Below are 19,333 nucleotides of genomic sequence, written 5' to 3' on the forward strand. Positions count from 1 at the left end.
AACTGAATCTAGAAGCAGCATCCTGTACAGCAAACAACTATGCTGCCCTTCATATTTCTGGGAGCAAGAAGAATTGCTACCCTTTATCCTTTTGCAGTGCTGCTCTACTCTCTGTTTACGGGTTCAATTTTTCTGCAACCAGTAGCCTGTTTTGCTGGCTGTGTAAGCAGAGACAGAACTACTTTCAATGTAAAGAGATGCAAGTAGCTGCCCGACTTAAAACTCCCACTCCACTTAAAACTCCACTTGTTCCCAGGAAGCATCAAACACCGCTTGACACACAGCAGCCGTATTAGATATCTCAAGATGCAGCAACACAGCTGCTGAAATGCCCACCTCTGCGCRTGGGGGCACCGAGTGAAAGGCAAGGCCGTTACCAAGTTTCCTCAGGTGTAGCCATAGCGCAGCTCTAGCAGCATGAACTAACACAGYGCAAGTTAGGTGTTTTGAGAGAGGACTCTGCAGGATGTTTACCTCCGTAAAGACCGTTTGATATCCAGACCCAGTGTGGACGTGAGCTCGGAGGAAATCTGCAAAAGATGTGTGTTGCTGCTCCTTGAAATATATATCYGCCGGAGAACCTGCAATAAACAAACCCACAGCGTCGCACTGACGGATCACGGAATCRGGAGTGGCACAGTTCAGCAGCGCCAGCTGGGCTTCTCTCTTCACGCGTGGCATGAGTTCACTAGCAGGACACACTGGTTTCAGCCTCTCCACTGTCTGCAGGACAACAGATGCACAGGTGTCGGAATGGTAGCCCACAAACACATCAGAAGGGCTGTATTTCTGCTTGCTCATGAAGTGCTCTTCTGTATTSACGGCAGTGAAGTCATGCACCCACTTTTTCAGCTCTTTCACGGTTTCTCTTTGTTCCTTGTTCAAGACAGTATTGATATCCAGGYAGTGCTTTTCCAGCCTGTTGATCAGTGGGATGGGGAAGTGCTTATACACCACATCTTTCTCCTCAATGACTATCAAACGGAACTTTGGGTGCACTCGGCACTTCACCCGGTGGGTGCCCAGCCCCAAATCAACATACTTCTGGCCAGCGAGGTACACATAGTATTGATTGAGGGCATCGTAGAGGCTTTCATAAAGGTTCTGCAAGTTGAGGAGCACCACCATTTGGCCAGTTTCCATGCAGACCTTCACACGGTTGATGTTCCTGCATATCTGGGTGTACTCTTGATCCTTGGGGAAGCTAGAGCCAAAGATAATTTCTGGTTGTTGCCGAGCAGTAAAAAAAGTCTGCTGGAGAATCTGCAGTGCTGCATAATTTTCAGTCAACACCAGCAGGTACCTGCATTCACCATCCTGACCACTGCTATAAATGTTTTGTCGCACCAGCTCAATGCTATTGATATCATGAGCATGTATTTCTCCTTTCTCTGGTAATTGTGAGGTGAATATTTCCAAAGCATTGACATCATCTTTACCACTGAAGTTGCGAAGAACAACCTCAGCTATGTCTCGAGGTGTCGGCTCCCTTTTGGAGGTCTTAGTCAAGGCAAAAACCATCTTTATGAGGCTGTAGTAGTCACGCAGACCAAAGAACTCCCTGTCTTGGGCTTTGCAAATGTTTTCATATGCATCTGCAAAGTGATGAAAGTACTGTTCAACCTTCTGCAAAGCCCCTCGTGCTGAAAAACAAATACCCTTTGCACTTTCTACGAGCTCTTCTTTGCTGGGGTCACCACGGGAGACAAAGATGCCTCGATTCATCTTAGCAGGGTCCAAAGCCCAGTTGGAAATCCCAATGAAGCCAACCTTTTTGTGAGGAAGRGGGACATCATCTATGCAGCCATCCTCCAGAAGTGGATGCAAAGTCTTCAAGGGCATTTTGGGAGAGTCTTCTGCCAGCCCAATCTCATCCAGAACCACCACAGAGACATACTCCTTCAGGTTCTTTCCATCCTGGAATCGAGCACAGTGTTTGAAAGTGCCTATGATTCCCTCCGGAGTGGAGAGAGGGCTGCACTGAAAGGACACTAAATGAATTTGCTTCAGCTCCTTGAACATATCTGAATGAGCAGCTTGGCCCTGCATAGCATCAGCCACAATGGTTTTAGCAAGGGATTTGGAGCTCCCAGGCTTCCCAACAAGAAAAAGAGGRATTCTCAGCTCAATACAGATCACCATCATAAAGACATTTTCCTTCAAGGCCAAGTTTCTTGCTATGGTGTCTTGCAGGTGCACACCACTCAGGAATAAATCCTGCATCAGGCAGATTTCTTCCAAGATCTTTTTCTGGGTATCATAAGGTTGTGGAAGGACCCGGCTGATGGCCTTTCTATACGCCTCCTTCTTTTCCAAGGATGCATGATAGCAGACACCAACTGCCAGGACTAAGGACCAGATAATGTTGTTTCTCTCAACATTGCTCTTTGGAGCTTTCTTTTCTGCAAGGTACTTCTCCAGCTCTTTCAGCAGTAGTTTACTGTGCTTGTGAAACCACTTCAAAACTTCCATGCAGCGCTCCACATCCCGCAGGCTTACAAAGCTGCATTCATCATCTCTCTGCCTCATGTATTGCTGAGAAGCAAAAAGCACTTCTGTAATTACCTCTGCTTCAGTCTGGCTCATTGGGACATGTTCAGTAAGTCTCTGTACAATCTGCTGTATGTACATTTTTTCAGTCAAGTTGTTCAGCTGCCCAAAGTCCCACACTAATGGAATCATACTGGGTGGGAGTGCATGGACCCGGTACACAAGCTGTCTCAGTGGAATGGAGCCAAGCTTATCCTTCGTCTCATCTGCTTTTACACGGTAGCCCAACCCAGCCGATTCCAAACGTTGAATCATCTTTGGTGTGTGCTTACGATAAGGGTTGCAGGCTGCGATGATCCGCAAGCCTGAGCAAGAGGCCAAAGGCTGCCCCTGCACTGTGCGGTCACACAGAACTTCTTTGATGCTGCTCACAGCCTCTGTTGTGTTGGCTTCATCGAAAAACAGGATTGTGTCCAACCCATGCTGCTCCTTATTCATTTTAGCAATGGCTTCTGCTTCTTTGATGCTTGCATAAATCATCTCTGCAGTAGTACCTCCATGAACTTTTACAAGCTTCATGTTCTCTGCCTCTGCACAGTTTCTGCGCATCTCACACAGAAATTTTACAAGTCTGGTTTTCCCACAGCCTGTTTCTCCCATGATAATGACTGGGATGTTGCATCTGAATCGCATCTCAATAGCCAGGATCTTTAGCATATTGTCTGTTGTGAGTTCATACGTTTCATYGGGGTCTGTTACCCAAGGGACTCCCAAAATCATGCAAAGCTTCTCTAGCTTCTCATATCGGGGCAACTGATCAAACTGAACATTGAAGGGAACTCTTTGGAGTAACAAGCCATTGTACAACTGCAAAGTCATAACATTTCTCTTGATAATGTTGCCGTTCAAAGGATTAATGGCATCAACACCACCACTGCCATTTGGCTGGAAGTGGAAACCAATGAACGTCATGGACACACGATCTTCATTGAAAAACAAATATGGATGAGGCTCAGACTCCCACTTTTTCCGAATGTGGAAAGGAAGAAGATCATCTTCTGCGATGTCCTGCATGTTGGAACACAGGCTTCCCGAACTTTGATCAGAAATGTTTAGGGAYGGTGTTGCAAAATCCCTTGCCATTAAGATCATGAAGGTAACAACAAAGTTTTTGAAACCCTGCAGAGTGTCCTGGACAAAGTCAGGATTGCAGAAGATGGAAGCTTCACAGTCTCTCAGCTGAACATTCAGAAACCATGCAAAGTTTCGCAATTCGGTCCAGGAGGGATCTATGATCCCGCAGTGCAGGAGGAACTGTTGTAGGCACTCTGCTGGGCTCCCTTCTACAGAGTCTGCTTCATAACGGAATGTATCAAGATTGTACTCGAGGTCAAATCTTCTCAGATACTGGAAAGGTCTCTGGAAAGCCTCACTGCAAAATTCCTCCTCRTCCATTCCCGGGTCTGAAACATCCCCAGACTGGTTCCCAAGCGTCTCCATCTCTAGTACCTCCTTGGGAGACTTGCATGTTACTTTAGGGAACACATCAAGGAAATTATACTTCTGGCTCTGTGACATCTGGAGTAGAGGGAAAAACAAACAAACAAACAAACAAACCAACCATCAAAGCTGTAGCCCTAAACTGTAGCTCTAATTTTCTGCAGTTTATTTAATCTGTTCTTCCAGGATTCCTGCCTAAGATCACAGACATACCTGCATAACAACAGCCAGCCTATACAACTGTGTCACTTTTTCCCCCTCCTGTTTTTTCGGTGATGCATTAGAAGTGTATCACAACAATTAATCCCTTTTCCTCCTACAATTTCCTTCCTGTAACACTACTCCTTTGTTTCCTCCACCCCTTTTTTCAGTGCTACCTCAAAGAAAAAAAAAGTTAAACCCAAGAAACTATTGTTTTTTATCCCTCTCACTTCTACACTCTGTTCTGGTATTTACATATAAATATTTATTATTTCCAAACATGCAAAGTAACATGACGAAGATTGGATTTTGCATTTTTATCTTTCATACAAATGTGAGTGTGGCCAATGAAGCTGGGCCTAACAGGCCTTCAGTAATGACTTACTCAAGAAAACCACAACAGGCATAATTTATTGTCTGGTTTTGACACCACTTCATAATGGAGATGCACAGTATACCCCARTCAAACAGGAAATCTCTATACTCTATTTAGGGTTATAGTCTCTACAACTCATGTCCAAATGCATACAAACATCTGTGCATAAAGTGACAAGAAACTCAAAGAGATCAAGTATTCCTGTGTACATACATGTCTTGCTGTTTTCTTTGGCGCTGGCAATACCTCAAGGATTTCAATGATATACAAATGGCATTTCTGTCGAAGCCACATATTTCCATTCATATCTGTCAGATACTGCAAAACCAATAGCTTGAACAGAAACTCTGGAATTCCACTTTGTACCTATCATTAGAAAAAGAGAGAAAGGCACTTCCGGTTTATTTACTCATTGCTACTTATTCATGCAGGGATTAGAGAACAGGTCCTAGTAAAAAGGCTCACTAAGAAACAAAAGCTTTAAAGAAACAACTTTTGCAAGGATCCACACAGACCCTCTGGGGAAGGGTGCGTGTGAGGCATGATGCACTTACTGAAGAGGTGATATCAAAATGGAATATCATGAGCTTTCGCTGGTGTTGTCTCTTCAGAAAAGGCAGAAGAGATTTTAGCACTTTATCTTCATCCACCTCTGGTTCAATTAGCCTGATGGTTTTCAGAAGTTCTGTACAGTCAGGCTGCTGTGCTTTCAGTCTCTCATGTAGTCTCTTCACATAGAGAGATTTTCCTGTTATCATGCAAACACCAAAAGAATTAAAGCAATTAGTATAGAATAGGTCATATTAGGGCCATATTAAGAAAAAAACCAAAAAGACAAATACAAGTCACATGCTTAAATCCCATATCCTTCCAAGGCTTTTGAAACTTCCAAAAACATTCCAGAAGGGAAAAGTCTGAAGTTGGTTAGAGCGCTTGCAGGTTGCAGCCTAGTATCAAAACCATTGCTATTGTTAGCTACTGAAGGTAGTCATCATCCACATGACCTGTTCTGCTCAGACCCACCAAGAAAGGCATTACTCTTTATTAGGACTCAAATATTTTCTGTTACGCAGCTGTGTTTCTAAGGTCAAAACAGGGGGAAAAGTGGAAGCAGCCAAAGAGAAAAGCACTCAAGTTTCCTATCCTGTGGGAATTAATKTAGGCAATACTAGGGTAAAGCCAATGACTCAGCTTTGCTGTTTGTAATTTGCCTGTAGCCTGTTGGTTCTGCAATTGTGATGACCCAGCCCAGGTTAACATGGAGAACGGAGAAATTGTTCATGGTGGCTTGGGGTCCCATCACACCCTTTATGCTGTCTTTAGTGCAGGAGCTCACTACGGTAGGCCTATTCATGAACACTTCCAAGTTATGGAAATCTCTGGGTGGAGCACCAAGTGTCTTCCAACCTTTTGAAAGCTCCAAACTCACCCTCAGCAGCATAAAAAGCCTGTAACACAACAACAGCAACAGAAGAAGATGGATTTATAGCTTTCCAGACTGAAGCTATGGCAGCAGCCATTTACAGATGATGYTCAAGAGCTGCCCTGGCTTTCTGAAGTTTGACAAAGGATGCAGTTTATTCCCAAAACTGTTTTGGATTTTCCCACTAAGCCCATGAAAACAGTGCAGGACACTTCCCCTTTTGAACCTGACCTTTTTCATCAGGGGCTGTGCTCCACCAAAGCCCAAGTGTGGCAGCTGTAAGGATGTAGCAAGGTCTGATGCTGCTCCTGTGCAAGTCTGAACTGCTTCTAGTGCATGCAAAGTTTACACAGGAAACACAGCACACACAGACAGCTGGACAGCCAAAGCACTTATTGGAGTGCCAACCTCTAACAGAGGTCAACAACTAAGGAACAAGGTGAGAACACTGCTGACATACAGCAACACTTTCAGAGTATTTTTCCAGTGATTTGCAGCTCAGGAACTGTTATGCCAGATATATTTGTGTTTCATAGCCCTTGAGGGATGTTTCTCTCATGAATACATYCAATAATTTTTTAAGCCTGTGTAAAACTTTAGCTTTCACAATATCCTGTGAGTGAGTTCCGCAGTTTAACTACATAATATTTGAAGAACCACCTGCTTCTGTTTGCTTTTGAGTCTGCCACACAGTAGTTTCACTTAATGCCCTCTAGCTTTTTGCATTAAAGAGACTGTCAGCAATCATTCTCTATATGGGAAAAATATGCAGGCTTAAAACCCCTGTTCCCATCTCACACACATTTTCCTACAGGCACATTTAACCTTAGGAGGTCAGATTCATCTTATCCAGCATTTGCCATCTAGTTTATGTTAATGATGTAAGCTTTCTCTCTAGTCACTAGGAAGAGACAGTTGTCAGATTAGCAAGATGAATCACCTCTGGAGATGCCTATCCCAGGATAAGATGAGCTGTCTGTAGAGCCATCATCTCACCCCACTGACTATGAAGAATTTGAATCACTCTTTTTGATTAGACGCTTATGAATAATGCAGAAAACCTGGCAAGATGACCCCCCCCCCAGTTTTCAAGACTCAGTAGACCCCACTTTGCATGTGACATCTTACCCACTCCAGCTCTCTTGGAAGACACAATCCCAACACACATGTTGTCCTTGAACACAGAAGCAGCTGAGCTTAAAGGCTGAGTGACCCTGTAGTGGTCCTGAAGGTATCTCTGGATTTCAGSTAGGGGCCTCTGGGGGATCATGTGCACTTTATACTGGCTGAAGACAGATGGGATGTAGCTGTGTTCCCTGTTGCAGTTGCACAGAATGACTAGGCGATACATGTTGTTGTAGTGCTGCAGGCACTGGAACAGCTCCTCTGCTCTGGAGCTGACATCGTAACTTAGCTCATCTGCATACAGCATGGTGTAAATTTTCTCTCCTCTGCTGCTAGGAGAGAGGCACCTCCTGAAGAAAAGCTCCACTTGCTCGGAAGTGGTCTGAGGAGTGCACAGGAGAACTTCATCAAAAGTGGGCAGGGGCTCGTARGGGCTGTTCATGTAAATGGCCAGAGCAGAAGTGAGCACTTCAGAGCGAGGGCACGTGATGAGGTTGGGCTGACCAACATGCAGAAGATCCTGCGGAAAGTCTCGTGTGACATGCTCTCTCCCCAAGTCGGCCAGACTTTTCAACCACCTGCCAAGTGTATCGACATCCAGGCAGTTCGGAAGGAAGGAACTCATGTTGCTCATGTAGCGCTCCCAGATGCACTCCAGCCGTGCAGTCAGGTCCCTCTCCCCATCCAGCATTGCTGGTAAGTCAGAAACAGCCTTCCTTGAGCTGGTGGGCACCCTGCTCCTGGAGGYTCTAAGGACATCTTGATTGGTACAGTCGTGTTTTAGGAATGAAAGCATCATCAGGGCATTCTGACTGGGCTGCCCCTTCTTGAGTTCTGTGCACAAATAGACCAGCTGCTCAGCAGTGTAGTAGTTCAAGTAGAAGTGCTGGGATCGCTTTTCATACATGAAGGTTTTCCATCTCTCCAGGAAACTCTCCATCTTTCTGCAGAGCCCTGGGAGCACAGCAGCCACCTCTCCTTGCCCTTCTAGCACTGGGATCAGTGCCAAGGAGAAGTCTATGAGAACACATGACTCACTTTTGGGTGAGCAATATACGTGGGCAAGCCAGAAACGGAAGAGTGTGTTCCCAGCTGAATAAAGGTCTATAAAGGACTGTGCAAGTCTTTGGACATTGGAAAATATCTGCGTGAGGACAGAGAATAAGAAAAATAAAACCTAAGCTGATTTTGCCAAGACAAGTCCCAGTCATGAAACTACAGGGAAGACTTTCAATCAAAATAAAAGCTTTGGTCTGGGCCAGGTGCATCAGGCCCTGCAGCATAAGAAAAGGCTTCCTGTGGCTGTTTAATGAGAGTATCCCCTAGAAGCCAGTAAGGAATTCAGTCCGCACATTGCTACAAGAGCACAGCAACTCTCCCAGCCAGGAGCATCCCCAGTGCAGCCAGAGGACTGAGGGTACCAGTCCCCTGTCCCATCTCCAGTCTAGTTCCACCCTAGCAGGGAACCAAAAAGGCATGAACATCTGTCTGCTGCAGTTCATCCCCAGCAGCTCAGCTGTAAACCACAGTCTTAAAAAAATTGATGTTCAGGGCAAAGTCCAACCCCAGCCTCAACACGAATAACTCATTGGGTTTGAAATCTGACCTCTGAGAACTTCTCCACCTCCAGGCCTTGCTCTCCCTTTGCTGACATGAGCATCAGTTTGTTCTGCAGTTCACGGAGCTCCTCCAGAGAGTATCTCCGCAATGCTTTACTATCCACAGAGCTTCCTGGGAGGGCGAAGTGCAGGACGTTATCCAAAGAAACCTGCCAGAGAATAAGTCATCARCAGCACTGATGCGCATTGAGGTTTCACTCTTGAAGCAGTGCTAAGCCTTGCAAGGAGAGTGCTGAGAAGGCAGCAGCCTCCATAAAGGAACTGTGCAAAGGGGCAGAAAAACTACAGCACGTTTCTGCCAATCACTGATGCACCAGCAGTGTTACCTGCAGGAGATATTCCTCAGAAAACAGCAGCCTGACATAGCGGCAGCTCAAGAGGAGGGACAGCCAAGCAGCCTCACCTTTTGGCCATCAGCCGGTGCTTTGACAGTGTATATTCCTCTGCTGTTGATGGCAGCTGCCAGTGACAGTGATGACAATTCCACAGACCCATGACTCTCTTTCACTGTTTTCAACCATTCTAAGTGTTGAGCTGAAGCATGCTGCAGGGAGAGAGCACATGGTATTGCCCTAATCACTCTGACTTGGCACGTCTTTCCAGGATTACATCCATGTTCAGGACAGACAGCTTAGACTGGCATAAGAGTCTCAGGATGGGGAAGGCAGAAAGGAATGACTACTGGCCACAGCCTGAATTTTCAGCAGAGCYGTCCTGTATCAACACTTTGGGCTGCAGAACAAGTAAAGCTTGCAATGCTTCAAAGCCTCTTGCTGTAGAAACATGCCCTGCTGCAAAGGAATAAGACAGTTCCCAGTCATCTGCCTTCCCTTCTGCATCAAACTCTTGCAAGACTGAAACTGCATCATGTCACACTTAAAAGCCTCAGTAACTCTCTGGCAAAATCTTTGCTACAACGCTAAYTGTTGCTGCACTGAATCTTCGTGCCACAGAAGCATAAGACATTTTCCTTCCAAAAAAGGAAGAACTTCTGTGATGCCCTCACAAAAGTGCAACTTGCCCTCTGCAGTCAGTCTTCTGGCCACTCTTGGAAGGCAGAAATACAGTAAGATGCAGAGAAGAACTGCTCCAGCAGAACTCACCAGTTTCTTGGGAAGATTCTCATCGCTGTCCAGCGCTCGCCACAGCTTCTTCAAGCAGTACATGAAGTCATTGAACCCTGACTCTTGCCTCAGCTCGTAGAGCAGGGAGGAGTAGCCATGCACAGCATCATGGAAACAGGCCACACGGTCCACATCCATGTCGTTCTCCCCAGCAGAGATGGAAGCCAAGTCTACAAATACCTTCAGCTCATTTATATCTTAAATGAGATAAATACACAAAGAAAAAAAAATTGAGGCAATTTTACTGCAATCCCATGTCATCCCTTTTTGCAGAAGATGGAGAATCTCCTGCAACTTCCTTCCACCCATCCTGCCAGCAACTTTACTGGGTGATTCATCCATATCAAYGACATCCTTGGACCTGGCTGTTCTCAGCATTGCTATAAACAGCAGAGTCACAGCCAGGATGGAAGCTGGACACCGCACATATGCGGCTGTGCAAGGGGTGTGCATGTGTGCATGCATGTGCACATAAGATAACTGAGCTGACAGACACATAACTAGACAGACCACTGACGTCCTGTTAAATGGATGGCTTCTGTTCTCCTAAATAACCACTCCAAACAGAACAGCAGCAGCTATTACAATCCCTTACACCAAGTTCAGCTATCAGGCAGGTTAGCTACTGTGGGCTGCACAGGACTGTGGTGGCATGTACATGTTTTAGAGGGCTACTTCCTTACAGGTTCCACACCAACACCCATAAGAGATGCTATTAACTCTATTAATACCAGAAGTTGAGAAGGCAGAAAGCAGATGGGTCAGGGACATGGCATTCCTCCTCTCTCCCTGAACTGGCATCCCTTCTGGTACCATCTGCCCAATTCCCAGGTGAGCAGCACACACCTTTCAGTGCTTCTCTGACCCAGCAGACAAACTCCTTCTGCTGGGCCAGCTCCATCAGACACCTGCGACGGTTCACAGTGATCCCCTGCAGCAATTTCTTGGCATGCATAAGCTCAGTGCTGATGGAGTCCAGCTTTTGTGTCTTGTAACATTCAAGCTTTTCTGTCTACAAAGCAARTAATGCAAACGAACATTTACAATCTGGAAATGGGAAATACGGTCCATTCTCCAGAGGGGAAAGGGAGCCCCTCTGCAAAACCACAAGCCAAACAAAAAAACCATACCTACAGACTAGCTAAGGAACAAAGTGGCCAGATAGGCAGAACTTAACTGCACTGTGTCAAAAAGAACTACAGAAAACAGACACCAGCAATTGACTTGCTGAGGTAAGTACACTGGGCCCAGGGCTATGCAGTCACTTCCCKTAACACATACCCTCCTAAAACAGAGCCTTGGATCTCTCACATGCTGCCTAGGCCAATCTTCTTCCACTCTTGCTACACACTATAGCTTGTGACTTTGGGGAAAGGGGGGGGGGGGGCGTTTTGTCTTTAAACTGTGTCTTAACTATATTGAAAGCACTTGGTAGCTTACACAGGTGACAAGTGTACTGGACTAGAAGGCTGAGGACATCCCAACTTGATGATGCAGGGACTCCACGTCCCTGGGTTCTGTGACTCAAGTTCTGTCACTGGGCATGACCTTGAGTGAGACACTGCCCCTTTGTTCCTCCCTCATCCAGAGGCACACATCTCTTTTAAGGAAGATTACACACTTGAGCATGTAGTTCRAACACTTAAACTTCTACCTCAAATAAGTATTCTGAGGCAGAGAATAGCTCTTGATAGGCTGGGGTTGACTTTCTGGGAGGTTCAGATCYACCCAAGCTTTCCAGCAAACACCTTGACAGTACAGAGCTCAAGAAGTGGATACTTACTATGTCCAGCAAATTTTCCAGGATACTGAAGTCACCAGAGAGGTTTAAACTCTCTTTGACATTGGCAATGATCTTTGCAGCATCAAAAGTTAAATGCAGTTCATGGTATTGCTGGATCTGCTGAAGTCGMTGATCTACCCAGTCTCTCTTGTCTCCAGGTCTGAGTTTACATATGGTATTTAGCTCAGTTTTGATATCTTCAGAATGGTTTGTAAATTCCTGGAAAACCTTATCAACTGCAGAAAGAGTAAGACTTCCAGATTTGAGGTCATCATATAACCTTTCATAGCTCTCAAAACACGGGGAGATTAGACTGTCAAATACATTCTCAAGGCCCAATGCAGGAACCTCCTGCTCTTCTGAAATTTCATACTCATACTTCTCTCTTGTATCCTGGGCTGCTTCCTCCCAGAACTGCTGGAAGATCAGGCTGTCTTTAAAAGAGTGTATTTTCTGTGCAAATTCTTTTAGCTTTTGACTCAGGCTGTAGTAGGTCCGTAGAGGTCTCTCTCCCACATTCACAACTGCATTTAGTCTTTTCGAGGAAAGATCTTCCAAGTGTTGAAGCTCCAATTCAACTGCAACCACTTTAAAACACAGACAAAGGTCAAATCAAAGATCAGACRTCTAGTCTGTGTCCAGCTTGCTTTATCTCATTCCCTGAGTAGGCACTGAGTCACACAATGCTATTAAGCATGTGGACACTTAGAAATATTGTTTGATGCTTGAGCACTCACTTGTTCCCTCAAATGTTGTAGGTTTAGCTCCCCCACCCCACTCCATTCTTGCTCTAGTTTAGAATAAAATCTGTTTGTAAAGTCTAATAGTTGTCAAAGAAAATTTTCTGGAGTTGTCACTTAGAAATTACCCCCCAAAACACTACCTTTCACGGATGCCTGCACCTTCCTACACATGCCCAGAAAGGTTCCTATCGCTTTTTTTTCTCTCCTGATAAGTGTTACTTCTTCTCGCCTCCTCTGCAGCACTTCTTTCAACTCATTCTGTAGTGGTTCTCTGTCCTCATGCAACAGCTGCTTGTGCTCTGAAAGAAAACCTGTCTGTGGTCACAAGGCAAAAACTTCCCATCCCCTGCACCYACAACTCAGGTATGGGTTCGTATAGCCAAAATGATGCAGTGAAATGCAGACAAGACAGACCTGGGAGCTCCATATACATGCTGCAAGGGCAGTACTTCTAACTACTGAAGCACCTATTTAGCATTACTGTATTAATCACGGAGGTAGGCTATCGATCACTACAGTGATGCCATAAGCCAACATGGCCACCTTTGAACAGTGCTCTTACTTAGTTCCCAGATAAGGATGAATTGCTTCTCATGCTGAAGAACCTCTTCCAAATGTTTCACAAGGATACATCCTTCCTGGATATCATTAGCGACACTCATAAACACAGAGTCTGCTATGGCCATTACATTTTTTGCTTCATCTGTAAGTTGTTCTAGGAGCTTTGTGTTCGTTCCTGTTCCAGAAACAAAGCATATAAAGCCTAGATCTTTCCTGCTTCACAAAAGCTAATCAGAAGCAACAATTATTCAAATTAAACACAAAAACATCTTTCAATTTCCCATTTGAACTCCTACCCCAAAAGCCTGTGAACTCTTTACACCATCCTCCAACCCCTCATGTTTTCCTGAACAGAATCAGCTCCAGGATTTCAGAAGAGCTGCTCAGACACCTTCCCATGGAAGGTCCCTACCCAAACCCCAATAAGGATGAGGAACTTCTGTGGAGAAAGCACAAGCCACTTCAAACCACTCAAATGACAAAAAGTTTTGCATTTTTATGTAGCAATAACATATTAGAATTTCTCCTCAAAGCAACAAGTTATGTTCTACAAATTCACTGGATCTACAAATTCACTGGATCTACAGACTCAGCAGTTCAGTACAAATCTTGAAGTGGCTGCAGTGGATTAGCACAGGAGGAACACTGGCTCCCTTTTAGACTTTTCTCTCCAACACCAGTCTGAATACTTTGAGTCTTGAGATGGGGAACGGAGCAAGAGCAGGAAAATTTTTATATATTCATTTCCTGCTCTGCAAAAGGAGGACTAGGAGTGAAGAGACAGAGAACAGCTTTTCATAGACACTTAACAAATATTACTAACAAACATGGACAGACAGACATACCATGAAAGCTGAAGATATGTTTTATGTCAGGCCATGTAAGCAAGTGGTGCAAAATCTCATCAAAATCATCCTCAGACTGCCCACTCTTTTTGCTTGGCCATGACTTCGTAATAATGGTTGATACAAGCCAGCCAAATTTCTCCATGTTGTAGGGAGATATCAAGTCAAGGAGATTGCTCTGAGTCTGCACAAGGCATACAAGACACAGGGGAGRAATGCATCAGTGTTTTGGATTATATTGGGTCAGTCTTTGTTGACATCAGTGCCTGATCCCGAGGCAAGTCACACCTCCCRTGCTAAGGCATGTTCCAAAGAAGCCATCTGACATGACTGATGCCAGAAGCTGTGATGGCAAAAGTATTTTTCATGGGYCCTTTATCAGTGGATCTTGGATTCTTGATTACAATATTTTATTTGTTGGTTTAACAAACAAAAAACACCCAAAGCAATTCAAACGAGGAGACTGAATGTGCAACTCTCCTTCAATCACAATGCACACCTCTATACAGGATTTCTGTGCAACAGGGAATAAGACTCTTCCTACCTTAAGGGAAAATACAATACCTGGCAGGCTGCCGTTACAGCCTCTATGGCACAATTTTTGAAACACCWGCCAATGGAACAGTCCAGATTTTCAAATTTGTTATGCTGACAGCATGAAGCTAAGATTTGGTTGACTGGAAGCTCCTATAGGGCAAAAGAGAAGGGAGACTTCTTATTAATTTAAAGTTTCCAAAGTGTACCAAAAGCATGAAGGAGTGCTGCTATTAAGACAATAAAAGGAACTAAGMTGAAAATTTAAGTTTTCTAGCAGTGTCAGTCATCTGTCCTGCACCATACATCAGGGATTGGAAGTGAGATGAAGCTCAAATAAATATTAGGAAAATCTTTTACATTGTTTCCTTTTAAAGGGTGTGATTACTAAATATGCACCTCTCCAAGCCAGGCTTCTACCAGGAAATACTTGTTTCCTAATTACACCATGAAACCCAATGGCTTARAGAATTTTGGAGCTTATGTAGAGAGGGGATTAAGAAATACACAGGGTCAAGTTTGAAGAGACCTACACAGTGTGTACATTTGGGAGCCTGGACAACTCAACTTCTACCCAATCAATGGAAAAAGATGTGCCAAATCACCTTCTTTACATCCTTGGGTGCTTATTTTACACCAACAGTTTCTTAAAACTAAAGGGATGGTAATTACTCARAACATGCAATTTCCTTTAAAGCATCAAGATATCACTCACCGCTAGAAACAAAAGAGCATTCCAGCCAGGCCAGCAGCCTGGGCTCTACTGGAGTTTCTGATACCAGGAATACAGCACGGTACATTTTAATGTTCAGTTTTTGAGCCTCCAGAACCTTGTTTATAACAGCAATGGCAATTTCACAACAAAGCCACAACGTTTTAACATGCCCCTTCAGGCTCTGGAAATTATTCTACAAGCACAGCAGAAGACTGGCCGCTCCCTCTGAACTTGGCCCACAGACATGCAGTGATCTCCCACAGGTACCCATACCTGATGAATTCTTCTGTCCAAGTCTGCAAGTAAAGTATTCTTCCACCTCTCAGTGAAGTCTTCATCTGGAAAGCTGATCTTCACAAATTCATCCCAGGCCTGCRGGCAAGAAGCAAACAAACCCAAAACACTAAGCGTTGAAATTTAAAAACAAACGAAGGAAATAAAAAGAACATTCCTACACTGAGGAGAGGCCCCACGTCTGTTGTAACTGAGGCAGATAGTCTGCAGCCCCTCCAGATATCTCCATCCAGGAGAAAATCGCTGTTCAACATATAGTTAAAGAACACTCCCAGAGCCACAACAGACAGCTTAAGCCCAAACACTTCCAAATATCCCTATTGCTAAAGGAGACATTGGAGGAACTTCTTCCACCTTGTTGCTGGAAATGGCCCCAAGGAGAGCTGGGAGCATGAGAGYGAGGCAGGCTGTAATGAGCAATTCTTTGCTTTGCCTTCTGGAGAGCCTCTAGGACATACAGGGCGAGTAAGATAACAGCTCCAGCTGAACACCAACAAGRGGCAGCTCCTCTTGGGGCAGCCCAGCAAAAGGAGAACAAGGTGAGCCAAGAAGTACCAACCAATTCCAGCCCTTCGCTTCTCTCCCTAGCAACATTTAAAGCAGACCAACTTCTGAGTTAGTGTTCTGTATTATCTGTCCCCATCTCATTCTYCACCCAGCCACATCAGCTACAGTCCTCAGGAAAGAGCCACTGTACTCAGACCATATGGTTAAGCTATAGTAAAATACGTTTTTATTCTGATTGTTAAAAGACGACAAACCTCAAGTTCCCAGGAAAAAGAAAACATCACAGATTCACTGCATTTTTTCAATAAGTTCTGGCTTAAAGCATTTTTGAACCAGATTCGAGTGTGTTTCAGAGCTTCATGGAATATTTCTACCACTGGAAGTTCCTGTGTGGTTTCACTTCTTAGAACCTGTGACACAGAAGAGAGAAGAAAAAATAAGAACAGTTACAAGCAGGAGAGCAACGTGCAACTGATTTAAAATAAGTATTGCTGAAACAGAAGGCCTAAATGCATCAGAGATTCCAAAGCACAAACCAGCCCAGTWACAGAGCCCCAAGACTATTTGAATAGAGGAGAGAGAAAGGCTGGGAAAAGCCCAAGGCTTACAAGTAGCTTGTGCTTAAGAACCCTCATTCCAGGAAGTAAAGAAAATATATATGTTTAAGGTTAAAACAAACAAACAAACAAAAACACACAGACATAAAACAAAACCCATGACAACCAGCCTAGGCATGCAAGCTTGTTTTAAGTAAGAAGACTCAAAATCATTAAATGGTTTCACAACTTTTTGGAAGTATCACAATTCTGATTAGAGTATTAAATTTTCCAAAGGAAGAACATATATGATCTAAAAGGAGCCTGCTGTACCACTTCTGTAATGCTTCTGGACATCCCATTCAGATAAACTCTTGAATGGTTACTCAGTACTCACTGCTGTGGGCTGAAGCCCGGCAGTCTTTGAAATCATCTTGGTAGAAGTGGCAGGAATCTTGAACCATGACCCCTGCTTTGCGCACTTGCAGACAGCCTTATGCAGCTTGAGGCAGAGAATCAAGCAGGACTGCCAACTGCAAGCTTCCAGAGCTCTAAAGGACAGGAATAAAAAGGGAGAAACTTTTTGCCACTTGGCTCTGGAATGAGTGACACTTACTTGCTCAAACAAAAAACAAAACAAAACCAACCCTCAAAGAACAAACTCAATACAGCATGGCAGCTAATCATCCCTCCCCTGGAGAGATTAGAAAAAAACTTGTTAACTGACAGAGGAAGAGAAATACAGGATCCTTTTATCCAGATATTATTTGTACAGACTCCTGATATTCTGGATGAAACACAACACACTTAAGCTACAAACCCTCAAAAGAGGCATGGTATTAAAAAAAAAAAAGAGGAAGGAGGACAAGATTCTCACAAAAGTGCATTTCAGTTAAGTGCATTTCAGTTACCTGGCCTGTTTTTCTTCCAAGATACACAGCAGTTTCTTTAAAAGACTTYCCACTACCTAACAAGTGAAAGATAAAAGTATTAGACCATGGAATTAATTTTTACAGACTGGTTTCTCATGACTAGAGAAGGATGCTAAGAAAGAGGAAATTCAGGATTCTCTCAYGCCTTCTCCAATATTTTTATACACAGGCTATAAGACTGCAGAAATGCTTTAGCAGGTGCCACAGTCAACATATCTTTGGACAATTAGTGACTACCCAACAGCCAAACTTCTAATGGTTTGGGGTTTTAAAAACTGTTATTGTTTTACTTGCAATGCCCAGTTCCTGTTGTTCTCATGCAGATAAAAGTGTTTTCCCAACACACAGGAAAATAGCTTAAATCAACAGCACCTTGCCCACATCCCCAAGCACTGTGCAAATAAGAGCTTCAGGCAGCAGTCTGAGCAGTTTAGGATTAAAATATTTACTGCCAGTGACTAAGAGCAAACCCAGATGAGCAGACCCTTCCCCTTATCAAAGCCAACAATATTTTTTGTTGAAGATGCACCCTCTCATCTCCTCTTGGGAATCTTCTACTTCAGAGCAACTATTTTTACTTTTAGCTAGATTTTAAGTTCTTTGTGCTCTGACCTGTTACCAACTACACTCCCCCTCAGCGGGGGCACAAAAGCCCAGTCTCAGCCTTTATCCCTTACTTGGGTAAAGCTGTTGGAAAACGAACCTCAGAACTACTGCGTGAAAGGGGAATGTTCTCTAATCTGTAAGAAACACCTTGGAGAGAATCTAATAAATCAGTGGATAAGTCAGTTATAAATTCAGCCAGATTCTCCAGGGGCAGCACACAGATCCAGGACTTGACCAGAGTCCTGTCAAATTCCATCAAGTATTTCTTTTCCTTCATTAGCTGCAGTAGGATCCCCCTGGATGGAAAACAAAACAAAGTGTTCATGTTTTCAAAGTACAAGAGGCTAAAGCTCGTTCAGCCCACAGAGAACTCTTACTCGCATGCTTCTTTCATCTACATCGAAGACAGGTAGAAGACCCCAAAGCCTGGTAATCATAGCATCAATGTTAAACTACTGAGCTGAAGCATTCAATGAAAACAAATTCCAACTCTTGCTCAGATTCTGCTCAAACTGCTTTAACTCACAGCAAGCTTAACCAACCCTGCAAGCTGCTCCACAGCTTGCAGAATTAAGGCTTGTTTATGACTGAAAGATAGTATGCTGCGCAGCTTTGCTGTACACCATAATCTTTGAGCCAATGTAAGCTGTGTTCATATATCCCAGACATCCACAATCAACATCCTACATTTCTTATTTCTTAAGACAAAGAGGAGAGGGAAAAAAAAAAAGCTAAGAGATGAAGTAAGGTTATCACCACCAACTACAACACCAAGGCACTGGTTAAAACTAGTAATTCTGGAAAGCCCACAGACATTCTGGAAAACTCACGTATGTTGCTTCTTCCTCATTTCAGCAAATGGAAGTCCTTCCAGCCCGGCCCAGGTATCTTCTGCCATGCAAGAGCRTTCATGGTGCAACGGAGCAGTAAAGAAATGCAAAAGAGGGAGAATCCATACCCACTGGCCTACTTGGTCATCAATGCATTTCTGGCACAAGTTTGTCAGRTGAAGTGTCAACCTTAAAAAAACAAACAAACAAAAAAAAACCCTTTATATAGGATGAAAGAAAATCTTTGTCAAAAAAAGGCTACATTTCATTATGTATCTTCAAATAACTTTTTATAATTAATAGTTCAATCCTACCTTCCTTGAAGAGTATATAGGATTGAAGTTTAAGACTCAAAGCTGTAATCCTACTTGAATCTTGCTGCATAAACCCTACGAAAATAGCATCAAGTAGAAGTGCCAATAATTTTATCTACAATTTCCACATGACCTCTCCCTAGCTCAGTCAGAGATTTCGTGAAACAGAAGTACAGAGCTATAAAYGCATCCAGTCATTCTAGTGACAACTCACTAATCTCTTTGGCTGGGCTGAAGTAATATTACAAAGACCCCCAAAATGAAGTTTAAGAGCT

At 43.9% G+C, this 19,333-nt stretch overlaps 1 protein-coding gene across 1 annotated transcript in view; it reads right to left on the reverse strand.

Moving 5' to 3' along the window:
• Positions 1–19,333, reverse strand: part of RNF213 (ring finger protein 213) — a 55,397-nt gene that overhangs the window by 26,759 nt on the left and 9,305 nt on the right. Inside the window, exons 9-27 of the mRNA XM_026081998.1 lie at positions 18,745–18,933; positions 18,012–18,210; positions 17,288–17,343; positions 16,774–16,927; positions 16,095–16,250; positions 15,313–15,411; positions 14,355–14,477; positions 13,791–13,974; positions 12,947–13,120; positions 12,525–12,683; positions 11,642–12,228; positions 10,705–10,870; positions 9,838–10,055; positions 9,138–9,278; positions 8,722–8,883; positions 7,119–8,259; positions 5,122–5,315; positions 4,781–4,933; positions 475–4,068 (exon numbers count right to left, since the gene is read on the reverse strand). Of these exons, the coding sequence (XP_025937783.1) occupies positions 475–4,068; positions 4,781–4,933; positions 5,122–5,315; positions 7,119–8,259; positions 8,722–8,883; positions 9,138–9,278; positions 9,838–10,055; positions 10,705–10,870; positions 11,642–12,228; positions 12,525–12,683; positions 12,947–13,120; positions 13,791–13,974; positions 14,355–14,477; positions 15,313–15,411; positions 16,095–16,250; positions 16,774–16,927; positions 17,288–17,343; positions 18,012–18,210; positions 18,745–18,933 (7,849 nt within the window). The remainder of the gene's footprint in view (positions 1–474; positions 4,069–4,780; positions 4,934–5,121; positions 5,316–7,118; positions 8,260–8,721; positions 8,884–9,137; positions 9,279–9,837; positions 10,056–10,704; positions 10,871–11,641; positions 12,229–12,524; positions 12,684–12,946; positions 13,121–13,790; positions 13,975–14,354; positions 14,478–15,312; positions 15,412–16,094; positions 16,251–16,773; positions 16,928–17,287; positions 17,344–18,011; positions 18,211–18,744; positions 18,934–19,333) is intronic.

This window comes from Apteryx rowi, unplaced genomic scaffold (assembly GCF_003343035.1).
Source record: "Apteryx rowi isolate R43461 unplaced genomic scaffold, aptRow1 scaffold_564, whole genome shotgun sequence".
Classification (NCBI taxonomy): domain Eukaryota; kingdom Metazoa; phylum Chordata; class Aves; order Apterygiformes; family Apterygidae; genus Apteryx; species Apteryx rowi.